Genomic DNA, 12,795 nt, shown 5'->3' with positions numbered 1-12,795 from the left:
GGGGGGGGAGGAGGAATGGTTGGTGAGAGAGACAAGGGAGGGATGACCATCTGGTTGAGCTCCTCCATGTACACGCACGCGCACACACCCCTCTCAAACACTCTCTCCCACGCACTCAGACAGACATCTCCCTGACTTTTTACAGTCTCAGCTCTGATATGGGCTCTTACTGTGCTGCCAGCTCTGGTAGAGAAGGCTGACTGCTCCTGTCCTGGAATTACAGCTCTGAGGATCTTGCATAGATATGGAGCCCAGAGGCTGGGGAAGAATCTAGGACCAGATAAAGTGGTAATAAGATCCTTTTTCCTGCTCACCTCTGGAGAGTTGGCCTACACTGAGGTAAGACCAACAGGGAAATGACTGAACAAGATGTAATCAGGTTTCTCAATAGACTGTGTTTTGGTTGTAGTGAAGCTGAAGTGGAGGTGTTACAGTATTGCACCTTAACTCATCCTGAACTGTGTTTTGGTACTAGATGAAACAAGATATTTGTATTATTTAATTTCATGGGAGGGTGGTTTAATTATTGATCACATTGCATGATTTAAAAGACATACAGTTTGTTATATAAGCAAAGAGGGAGCTCTGTCATCAGTGTTCTCCTGCTTTGCAGACAGAATCTATTGGGACGTAAATGTGTTCGATGTCTGCTATGTGACAGCAGCACGTGTGTGTGTGTGTGTGTGTGTGTGTGTGTGTGTGTGTGGAGTCTTAGTTCAGTCTGGCCAGTGCATGCAGGTGGTCTCCCTAGTGCAGACCTCTGTAGGGGATGTCACTCCCATCCATTTGGTCTTGAAAAAACACCCCCCTAGACACGAATGGAGGCTTCCATAAGTTGACCAAACTCCAGCCGTGCAGCACCTCAACACTAACCTGAACCCTTTTTATTTTGAAACTGATTGGATTCAAATACATCCTTCTTCAATTTTTTTTTCAGTTCTTGTCTTAATGATACTCAGTTGATTTATTGGATCTTTCAATTACAGGTTTAACCTTAAACACTGGTTCACACAACGATCTACTTGTCTAACAAATCTGATCTGGCCTGCAGTTTGACATGTCTTTTTTTCCCAAGATATTAAAACATATTATTATTACGTGCCAGTAGTTGACAGGCTGTCATTTGAAGATTTATATGTACAGTGAGAGCAACAATATGCTGCATATTTTTCTGCAGTTAAGACATATCTTCTCTTACATAAGAAGAAACCAATTTGTCTGAGTTCAAGCTCAAGTAAGGAACAGGGATTTTGAACAGAAAATCTTGTTTTTCTCTTCCACTAGAGCCTATGTTGCATTGCTGAGCTCGCAGCAGCCAAGTTAAACATGTTGGGCTGGTCCAGACTGACAGAAAGCACTGTGTTTGGTTGTGTGCATGTCCATCATCCACTTCCTAGAGGAATATAGACAGTAATTCAGACCAGAAGCTGCTTATTTTTCCTGTGCACTCTCTCAAGGGTTGTTAATCCAAGGCTCCAGTGTCTGGATTTTGTGGGACTCTGGTTGAAGTGTTGTTGAATGCTCTTTTTAAATGTTGCTGGAGGCTGCATTTAATGGTCAGTCGCAGTATGAGGTCCTGTGAGAGGTTTGTATACCATAAAGTGATAAATAAGATTACACAGTAGTTAACACATGATGCTGACTGTCTGTATTCACCCTCAAGTTCTGTCTTGAGGGTGAATACAACAAATCAGTGGTTATTTGCTTCCTTAATGAATCAAGTTTGCACCCACTCCTTCACTGAGCTTCTGTTACACTGAGCTTGTTGCAATATAAGCTTTCTCTGTAACAAAACTATTGCTCATTGTGCAGTTTCTCTCTGAGACACAGATCTCTTCATTCATTCTACGTTCTAGTGGGAGGTTGTGAAACCTTCATTCACTGAAGACCTTTGAAAGCAAGGATGTGTTTGAGCTTCCCTCTTTCACCTGCCTTGACTTAAATCTCCTCTCTTTTGTGGAACAAGACACATTAACATTTTCATACATGTCAGTCACCCCATTTTAGCCTCAGCCTGATAGCACCCCCGCCACCCTCTGGCCCACTGTGGGCAGATCAGTCAGATATGCAGGCCTGGAGCTCCCAAAGCCATGTTAACAAGCACCTTTACAAAAGAGTGAGGGGCTGTTAAACATTCAGGACTGCAGGGGTCTGGCTAGTGTGGGAGGAGGGCAGGGCAGGGGGGAGTGGAACAGTGAGAAGGGGGAGTTTAAAAACTAATCTTGCAAACCATAAGTCCCTTGTTAGAAGAAAAAAAGCTTAAAAGCCAGCACAAGTGATGAGTCAGTGAGTTGGCAAGTCGGTGTAAGCATGGTTAAGTTAGTTGGCTCGGTGCTTCTGTCATTCAAAAAGTTAAGGAAGCGTTCTGGGCAGCGTCAGAGGAAATGAACTGCATGACATCCAAAGGGAAAATTAGCATGCGAGCAGATGTGGTTGTATAAGAAGTGGCTTTGCCTAACACCGAGCCGTGTACATCCTGGATTCCTCTTCACGAGCCTGGCTGAAGTTCAAGCCTGACATTCCTGTGAGTCAGGTTTGGCTGTGTGAGACATCCTCACAGAGACTTGGCCAACATGTGAAAGCAAACATCTTTTTAACAAATGTAGCGCATGAGTGAGCCTGTGCCTGATAAAATGCGAGGCTGTGAAGTTGGAGTCTCCGGGCTCCTGACTGAACCTGCCTATAGTTAGCTATCTCCCACATGAAACCCTAGCTAGTCTCAAACAAGGCCACATTTTTGTAGGTTATTTTGGTCTCATTTGCAAGTCAATAGATGCGAATAGAACAAGAGAGTGTCTTTTTTGCCACTCCGCTCTCTCATCTGAAGACAGGTTATCTGGGTTTGAGGGCTTTAACTGTCATGTATATGGAGATAACACACCACATCCTCAGGAGAAAAAAAAGGGAGATAAACAGGCTCTTGATGGGACAAGCCTTCAGTGGATTCCTTCACAAAGGCACCATTGTTCAGGACATTAGAGGCGTTTTAATGGGACATGTCATAAGCCAATCCGCCTGACTTGACACTTTGTGGAACAATGCAGTCACGAAGTTCCAAAAAAAGCCAATGGATCCCGTGCCACCACTATCAGTCACGCTCAGCTCTGATTGTCTTTTACTAGTCAGGCTAGATGGGGGCTTGCCAGCAGTTGGCTATGGCGAGGCCACGAAGGACTGACTTGTCCTTGAGGAAGATGAGTTGATATGAATAGCCAGTAGCTGCCTGGCCTGGCATGCAGTGTGTGTGCGGGGGGGGTGGGGGTGTATCTGGCTTGCCACTATCTCAGAGAGAGTTGTCACTAAGCGAGAAGCAGAATACATGAGCATACAGCTGATTCTGACAAGGTGTTTATGGCACTGTATGTGTGTGGACCAGCATAGCCCACAGTGGCCTGTGTCCCATGTCGGCTTCAATCATAAAGGTGTGCATTCCCACTTCGTGTATGCATAGGGGCTGCACACTCCCAAGGGCAGCCAGGCATATATATCATTCCAGGAGAGAGCGCAGATTTTCAGGCTCCTTTACTGTCACCCCTGTGTTCAAAGGCTGCGTTTGAGTGTGTCTGGTTTTCTCAGCTGTCTCTCAGCGGCCCTCGTTTGCCCTTGCCGGCCATAGGGGGGTGGAGGCTTTGGGGGAGGTGGTGTAAGGGCCAGGCTGCTGGACACTGGCTGGGCTCCCATTTGATCTCAGCTAGAGCCCTTGGCCTGTGAGAAATGACCACAACTGGACTCACATACATCATCTCCATGTCTGCTTGGTCCTGTGAAACTTACAGCAGCTCAGGAGATGAAGCTGTTGGTGTTCAGGAGTGATTTGGTCACTGTCTTAGTGAACTCGGTGCCATTTTTCTTTTGTCACGCAGGAAAAACAGGGTTGACTCACCACAGTCACTATATTCTTATAAACTATAAGAACAAATAACACATTCTTCCTCTTACAAATGAAAAATCTCATTCATAAATAATAACGTTATAATATTAGCAAACTTAAGTTCGATATTGCCATTTTACACGTTACTGAATCAGCTTGCAGTGTGTAATTATCAGTTGTGGCCACAGTGGCCGCTGCTCAGCGACATTTACACACAGTTCACTTTAAAGTTATGCTTTTCTGTGTGTTTTATCCAGCTCAACACTAGTTTATTTTGTTTCTACTGCGGTGCAGTGACGTCTGCAAATGTGTGGACATGTAGAAATGCATTAGTGACTATCGCCACCACACACATACTGTGGGTCAACACTGTGCCCGTCTTTTCATCTCCTTGATCTATTTTTTGCCCCTCTGCTGCATTGTCAGTGTCCAACCGAGAATCAGTCGACCCCATCGCTCCAATTCCCCCCTCTGTCCATCCCTCTCCATCCAACTACTTCACCTGTCTGGCATTGCTCTGTCCATCTTACAAGATGAAAGGATGATCAGACGTTCACTGCGGCAGGTTGGAAAACAAACACTCCAAAGAAAAAGGGGAGATGAAGGGAGAGACCAGGATTGTGGACATTCTCCATATGGTGGCCCTGTCTTAAGGCCAGGCCTGTGTTTATACAGACCTCAGGCTCAACTGATCAAGCCAGCATCAGATCCCATGTGGTGCGGCCCCTCTTGGGACACGGTATGACGTAGCACCGCAGCAGGCTAAAATGATGACTCATTCAGACCTAAGCTTCACAGATAAGGTGAAACAGCCGGCGTCTGGTGTTGTTCTAACTTTTCCTACTAAATTACAGTATGAGAAAGGTATGCGAGGTCTGAGCAACATTGGCCGACACTGGGCGTACGTATAAGCGACACTGAATTCACTGAGTGTATTTATGAATGGCTGCCTGCTTGTTAGTGTCACTATAATGAGATCGGACGTCACCTCATGAAGCGTAGGGAATTTCCTAATGGTCTTTATATCTTCAAAAGCCACATGAGGAGGGCACATGTTTAACTGCCACCACAATAGCAGTGAAAGGGTATAGTTCTCTTTATGAGTGTCTTTATGAAGTCGACTCATCACATGAGGAGCGAACCAAGAAAAGCTTGCTCAGATACCATAATGGGCTTTTGAGTGGTGATGTGGGCCTCATGAAAGAGACAGTGATAGTGTGATTCAGCTGGTGGTTAACATTCAGTGGAGTGGCACTAACATGAGAGAAAGTGGATTAGATGGAGTGAGGATAGCATTATGTGGGGAATGGCTGATGTAATGGTTTGTTAACCAAAATTTCATTTCCTTGTCCATTTCAATCCTCCCTCCTCCTCTTGTCCTCACCCCAATTCCCCTTTCTTCCTTCCCCTCACCCTTCCTATTTTCTTTTTTTTTTTTTTTTACATTGTCTTTCTAGTAAAAAGAGAGTCTGATGAGCCTGGCGAGTGCAGCAGTGTCGGCGGCTGGCTTCCAGGGTGGGGCACGCCAGCGAGACTTGATGATGGAGCAGAAAGTCAGTAAGCTGACCTCTGGCTTCCAGCGCAGCTCCAACTCGGACGATGACTCAGGCTGTGCGCTGGAGGAGTACGCCTGGGTACCACCTGGTCTTAGGCCTGAACAGGTGAGCGAAAATCTTGCTTACAGGGGACTATTCTTTTATCTAGTGTTCATGAAATTCATGAAGGTGTTGCGGGCTGCGTTTAAACAAGCCTGCTTGGTTTGGAAATGGGCTTCTCGTAATACAAAGAAGACTTGAAGCACTATATCGTTTCTCTTTAACTGCGGTGTCTATTTCATTGGTTCACAAATCATTAATTCCCCAAATCACCACAGTGAATAATGGTGTATCCTCCTGACAGGGAATAAAAACAGCTCTGACCTGATTTTAACTCCCTTCTAGCCCATTTGCCTGGCCCAGATAAATGCTATTCAGCGCATTACTGAATAACATACCAACTAGAGTCTCTGGATAATGGAGCCTATGGGACAGACAACATATTTCCTAAAACTTTTACTTGGTCCCTTTGTTTGAGACAGACTTGTCAAGCTTTACCAGGCAGCCACTTACAGGCAGGATGTGTGTGTTTTTATTTACAAACTGCGGTATGGCAAAGTCTGCTCGTGATTATCAAGTCCTCTGTTAGGATGAGGACTTGGTGGGTCGAGCCCACTGCTGCTGGCAGGATCAGGAATCAAGGGGCCTTCTTTTAACAAGCCCCCTCCTTCGCTAACACAGGCAGGACTGTTAGTTGTGTCCGCAGGGCAGCCAGTGTGATGTGGCACTTTCCCAAATCGGCTGTTTTCCTCTTCTCCCCTCATTTCTCTCTCTTTTCTTGCCGCGTTTCTCTCCTCCTCTCATCCCACTTCCCTTGTTAAACAACACACATGGAAGCAATGAGGGGGTGATGGGCAAGGAAAGACGGATTTGCAGCAACAGAAAACCTTAAAGCCCAAACATGCCTTTTGTATGGGAAAATGCATCAGTCGACTGTAATGCCTTTACTGCAGCTATTGCCCTGAATGGGCCATGCATTATGGGTCATCATTACAGTGAAGAAACATACAGGGCCGAGGTGATAGCTGACTGTTCCCCAGCCCCTAAGGAGCTGGATGAGGGGTAATAGCAGCATGAAAATGTGCATAATTTATGGTGGGGGGCAAACGTTGGGTTGATTGTCAGGGTAAATTGCTGTAACCCCCCTCTAGACGGCCAAAGCTGCAGGAAGCCCCCCCAACACACAAGACAAGCACATCCCACCTCTTTATCTGGCTGGCTGTAATAGCCCCTCCCTCATAAAGTTTAGTTTTCAGTGGCCAGCCCCAAGGGTAAAAGTGCCACCACGACAGGCTGCTTTGTCCTGTCCCTATAGAGACAAGCATATGACTGGAAAAATACAACCTTTAAACTGATTTGACCTGTTGACCTGTTGTTGGACTTGTTTAGTAGAAAATAAAATGATTCCTCCAGAGCCATCATCAAAGAGTGCTGCTGCTGCTGCTGCTGCTACTCTGTCTTCTCTGTCTCCCTCTGAGATAAAGCTGATTCAGGGGTTAAAAACTTGAGCAAACACATTGATTCCACAAAGTCAGTCTTCCATACATTTTACACAGAGCTGTCCCAGAATGTGTCTCATCACAAATTAATGTCCCGGTTCTTTGGATCCTTGGAAGAAATATTTGTGTTCATGAATATCCTGTCCAAGATAATAACAATAATATATTGCCGCAATTAAATGGATGTAAATTTGGTTTTAAAAAAGTTCAACTTCTTGGGGAACCAAAAACCAGCTATATGTACAGATTGATGACTGCACATTCTTGAAAATATATTATTTGGAATGAGTTTCATTTGTCTTCTGGGGGGATTCACTGAACCTTTCAGTTCAACTTAAATGTTTTTTTGCATCATCAGTTGTATGTTCAGATTTTAAAAATCTTCTTCAGCAAAGTTACCAAAACCTAGTAACTAGTCTTTAAGCTTTCTAGTTTTACTTGGTGTCATTTTACTTAGTGTGTTCATATGCATAATCGCTTTACCCAATGCCATGATTTCCCCAGGTCCAGTTATATTTCTCCTGTCTGCCTGAGGATAAGATCCCCTATGTCAACAGTCCAGGAGAGAAGTTCAGAATCAAGCAGCTCCTGTATCAACTGCCACCACATGATAATGAGGTGAGAATATTTTGCGTGAATGCTCGTAAATGCGAGTATCAGAAAATACATCACAGCAGGTCCTCTTATTTCTGCCACAGCGACGACAAGAAAGATCCACTCTCCATTTCATTTGAGTAGCTGTATCTGTTGCTGCCCGCTAAACCCACGGCGTTAAAAGTCTCGCCATTTCCATGCCATCCCACTAATGTGAGCCCTTGGCATTCACGTTGACATCACACTAGGGGATTTTTGTTCCACAATCTTGTAGACATGTAGTGAGGGCACAATGTGACTTTTGACTTGATGATTTTATGATGTTTGCTGGCAGCCCCCACCAGTAGGATTCCTGTCATAGCAGTGGTTTTTACGAGGACTGCTCAGCAGGAGAGAGGGATGCTGGCTCAAAGAGGCTTTATGTGATGCCACCACCGCAGTGGCACCACAGTCCGACTTGGCTGTCTCTCATCCTTTGTTGCCCGTCCTCTTGATTTCACTCTAAACACAGGCCTTGTTTGTTTAAACGTCTGCTTTCCCTCTTGTTAAGGCTTTGGGAAACATCAAAAAGGCCTGTTGTAAAAATGAGATTCTCAATCAGGGACTGTGGGTGGAGATATGTGGGGGGGGTGGGGGGTGTAGGAAGGGCAAGCTGAGGTCAAGAGTTGCCTTTGTTCAGCATGCTCTGGTATGCACTCTGCCCTCTCTTATACTCACAAGTTTGTAACCTTTATTAGTGGCCGACAGTCCTTGCAATCAGATATTTCAAGGAGCCTAATATGAAAAGGTCACTTGAGCAACTGGAACAAAATTCATATGCAGTCTAGCTATTTTTTTTTTTTAAGCACCTTTTAAAAGAAGGAATCGTCCCATTTCTTGATGTGATTGTGACATTGGCCTTCTTAACCATAACATATCATCTTCCCTCCCAGGTGCGTTATTGCCAGTCCCTCAGTGAGGAGGAGAAGAAGGAGCTACATATGTTCAGTGTCCAGAGGAAGAAGGAAGCACTGGGGAGGGGCACAATAAAACTGCTGCCCCGCAACCTTCTGAACAGCATTTGTGAGCATGTACGTGCCCTGTCTTGCATGTATTATTTACAACTGTAAATATGGAGAGGATTGGGAGAGTGACCGCGGTATGAACTTGTTTTGAAATCAAGGACCTAGCGCATAGTCTTTCAAAATCTAAAAGCCTTCTTCAACTACAGTATCGAAAAAAAGATTTGTTGCCCGCTCGCTGTGCATCTCCTCCATGGGTATTTGGTTAATCTGTATCCAGTTTTAACTAAAACCCAGAGGGGAAGCGGAAATAAAGATCTCAATGTCAGCCATGCTATTTAAGAAAATCCCTAAACACAAGCTCGATTTGCAACCCTGCAGACTAAAATTTATTCTCTGCTGAGTGGTTTGGAGTGGCTCAGTAGTGTTTCACTTAGAATTTACAATGACTGTTGAGCAGCCAAAGGGTGCCCATAAACCTTGTCAAAACATAGTCCAACTGATGAAGCCCTCCACGAGACACCCCTACTTTCTCCAAGACAGTTTTTTTCTCTTGTTTTCTTCTTTTTAACTGCCTGTTCTATCCAAAGTCACTGTAGTTGATTTGAAAAGTCATGTCTTCATATGATGCACGAGTCAGGGAAGAAAAACAAATAGGCCACTCTGGGACTGCAGTTAGGACAACCCAATGGGCTTGCACACACAGATGGGCCAAATATTTACCCCCTCATCAACAGAGCAAATGTACTCGGAAGCCATATGATGATTAGTTGCTATGGGCTAAGCTTTGTGTTACATTAGGAGCCAATTTGGGCTTGAAGCCAAAGCTGTGTCCATGCAGTTGTGTGACAGATGTAATTACCTATGCAGGATTTACATAACCTTATTACAGAAAAATTTGGAACTACAGCTAATGTGCAATTTCAGAGTAATTTCAGGATGTTATTATAATCAACCATGTGATTGTGTCTGCATATTTCAGTGTGGTGAAAGCATCAATGGTGGAGAAATGGCAGTGTTCGCCTCAAGGGCGGGCCCTGGGCTGTGCTGGCACGCTGCATGCTTTGCCTGCTCCACATGTAGCGAACTGTTGGTGGATCTGATCTACTTCTACCACGATGGAAAGATCCACTGCGGAAGGCACCATGCTGAGCTACTCAAACCACGCTGCTCAGCCTGCGATGAGGTAAAACCGCAAGACTGACATACTGGAAAACATCCAGAGTCTGACGTTTATGGTCTTTGAGGCTAACCTCTGGGATAGCAATAACATTTATTTTATTTCTACATTGACTTGAATAAATTCGACATGAATATACAGGCTGATGACAGCCAGGAAGGTAGAAGATGGCCGTTTTGTCTCATCCAGTACACATCTTTGTCCACAGATTATTTTTGCTGATGAGTGCACAGAGGCAGAGGGGCGGCATTGGCACATGAAGCACTTCTCCTGTTTTGAATGTGAGACAATTCTGGGGGGTCAGCGCTATATCATGAAGGACGGCAGACCATACTGTTGCGGCTGCTTCGAGTCTCTTTATGCAGAGTACTGTGAGGCCTGTGGAGATCACATTGGTAAGATGATGGTTTTCTCAAGAAAACACCTGTAATACTTGTATAGACTCAAGAGTAGTAATGCTAACCATCTCAACATTTTCAGGTGTTGATCATGCCCAGATGACCTATGATGGGCTTCACTGGCATGCCACTGAGAGCTGCTTCAGCTGTGCTCAGTGTAAGAGCTCTCTACTGGGCTGCCCCTTCCTGCCACACCAGGGTCGTATTTACTGCTCCAAAGCCTGCAGTCTTGGGGAAGATGTACATGCCTCTGACTCCTCCGACTCTGCCTTCCAGTCAGCACGCTCACGTGAATCCCGCCGCAGTGTGCGCATGGGTAAGAGCAGTCGCTCAGCTGATCAATGCAGACAGTCGCTGCTTTTCTCACCTTCTGTCAACTATAAGTTCCCTGGCTTCAGTGGAAATGCTGATGACACGCTGACCAACAAGCTGGCCCACATGAACTTATCTGATGAGCATTTTTGGAGAGGACGTGGTGAGGAGACTGAGGCACCTGAGGACCAGGAGGAGGAGGAGTGGGCTGAGCATGAAGACTACATGACTCAGTTGCTATTAAAGTTTGGGGAACACGGGGTCTTCCAGCAAGCCAATGACTCAAGACCAACAGATTTCTGGATTGCTGAAAAGGACACAAGGTCAAAGCAGGAGTCCTCTAAAGCTGTCAGTGGCAGTGCAGGAGGAAGGGGGAGCCTTGCCAGTAAAAAGTACCAGGCTGACATGTACTGGGCCCAGTCACAGGATGGGCTTGGGGACTCAGCCTACGGTAGCCACCCGGGCCCGGCAAGCAGTAGAAAGATCCAGGAGTTGGAGCTGGATCATGGGGCTGGAGGAGGCTTCCAGGGAGAGGAGCCACAATGGTACAATGACTCTTTGGAGTGTATCACAGATGAGTTCAAGAAAACAGATCAGAGTGTCCGAGACTCCATGGACTCACTGGCTCTCTCCAACATTACTGGTGAGTAGATGTGACACGATCAGGTGTAAGAAAATAATTTTTTATGCGTTGGTAATAGTTAATTTTTAAAACAGGTTCTTGAGTCCATATGCAGACATCTTATAATGTTTCTCTCTCCTCTCCAGGAGCCTCCATAGATGGTGATGGTAAAGATAGACCTTTGGTTTATTCCCTGCAAGGCTTACATGAACTGGAGACAGAAGACTGTGAGAAAACCAGTAATATGGGAACCCTCAACTCCTCTATGTTACACAGAAGTGCAAATTCCCTGAAAAGCCTTGTATCTGAGCAGGAAGAGGAAGTGGAGGAGAATGTTCCAGAAGAAGAGGAGGTGGCTTTACCAGAGGACAAACCCAAACCTCACGTCCCTGCCCTCAGGCGGACGCGTTCACAGTCTAGGCCTCAGCAAGTCAAATTCTCTGACGATGTGGTGGACAATGGCCATTATGGTGATCTCCCAGTGCGCCAGCCCCCTATGAGCGAACGGACTCGCCGGAGAGTGTACCACTTTGAGGAGCAGGGCCAAGAACTTCACTCTGGACGCCACCATCACCACCACAGGAGGCGCCGCAGTCGCAAGTCTCGCTCCGACAATGCTCTTAACCTTCTGCCCAAGGAGAGGGCCCAAATGTGCTACAAAATGGACCACAGAGGGAACGCTCATGGCCCCAAGGGGCACCAAGCCTTCCATGGCCAACCCAGTCCTGCTGCTTTGTCAGACTATGGGCTACAAGGCCCTGCCATGGGGAGGTTCTTGGGGCTGTATGGGGATGATGATGACTGGTGCTCCACATGCTCTTCTTCTTCTTCTGATTCTGAGGAGGAGGGCTTTTTCCTGGGACAGCCCATCCCTCAGCCGAGGCCCCATAGACACTACTACACTGATGACTTGCCCAGCCCTGTGGTAGGCATTTCTTCCTCTCCTTATGGCCAACGGACTAAGTCCAAAAAGAAGAAAGGGCACAAAGGCAAAAACTGTATAATTTCGTAGACTTTCGTTACTCTCTTATACTTTGGGTAATGTTGTGCCATACACCTGCTTCTTGTCCACTGTTTAAAATGCATTAACAACTGCTTGCTAATAAATGCTTCACAGCACTCAATTTACCAAGGTGTTTGTGTGAGACACAAGTCCTTATTCTAAATCTTCATAGGTCAACACTCCCCTAGCATTACAAACTGCCAGTAATAAAGTAAGTAAAGTATTTCAGAGTAATGCATATTTATAATACACCATCTAAACTGTGTTTATTTAACAGTGCAGATATTAATGTATATATTGTAGAATTAAAAAAACAAAATGGCTATTTTTATACCCTTGAGTTCATGACATGCTTTGTACCAAAATGGCGTAAAAATTTAACTATTGGCAATTGGTACAGGGACTTTTCCATGAGGGTGGGTGTCAGAAATGTAATGACAAATTGACGCTGACCCAAGCTCTTCAAATGTGTGTTCTTCCAGGCTTGTGCACCGCTAACATAAGACAAACACTAAGTGTATTAAAAGGCCTGGTTGAGTGGTGTATTTATGGTTCACTGTATCGTAAGCAAATCATTGTAATCTGTATAAATGTACAAACTGGAATATAAGGCTAAGATAGATGATAATTGTAATAAAAATATCTATATATCATGATTTGTGTTGTTCTTTCATGTGCAAATGTATTCAATGGATATTAAGAAACAAGAGGTGTCATCAC

The 12,795-nt window shown here is 45.3% G+C and overlaps 1 protein-coding gene across 2 annotated transcripts in view; it reads left to right on the top strand.

Moving 5' to 3' along the window:
* The window catches only part of prickle1a (prickle homolog 1a), a 25,934-nt gene extending 13,203 nt beyond the window's left edge, over positions 1-12,731 (top strand). The window contains exons 1-8 of one of the 2 annotated variants that reach the window (XM_087172283.1): positions 192-339; positions 5,329-5,532; positions 7,470-7,583; positions 8,492-8,629; positions 9,543-9,746; positions 9,949-10,135; positions 10,221-11,093; positions 11,219-12,731. In XM_087172283.1, coding sequence (XP_087028409.1) covers positions 5,344-5,532; positions 7,470-7,583; positions 8,492-8,629; positions 9,543-9,746; positions 9,949-10,135; positions 10,221-11,093; positions 11,219-12,084 — 2,571 coding nt within the window. In that variant the 5' untranslated portion in view covers positions 192-339; positions 5,329-5,343 and the 3' untranslated portion in view covers positions 12,085-12,731. Of the gene's footprint in view, positions 1-191; positions 340-5,328; positions 5,533-7,469; positions 7,584-8,491; positions 8,630-9,542; positions 9,747-9,948; positions 10,136-10,220; positions 11,094-11,218 lie in introns of those variants that run through there. The other variant, XM_023400276.2, reaches the window with a different exon arrangement.
* Positions 12,732-12,795: the final 64 nt, after the last annotated feature.

The sequence above is a fragment of the Seriola lalandi genome, unplaced genomic scaffold (assembly GCF_002814215.2).
Source record: "Seriola lalandi dorsalis isolate HSWRI2012SDOR001 ecotype SW California unplaced genomic scaffold, Sedor1 jcf7180002052274, whole genome shotgun sequence".
Lineage (NCBI taxonomy): Eukaryota > Metazoa > Chordata > Actinopteri > Carangiformes > Carangidae > Seriola > Seriola lalandi.
The sequence above is the reverse complement of the archived record's forward strand: the minus strand, read 5'-3'. Positions and strand labels throughout refer to the sequence as shown.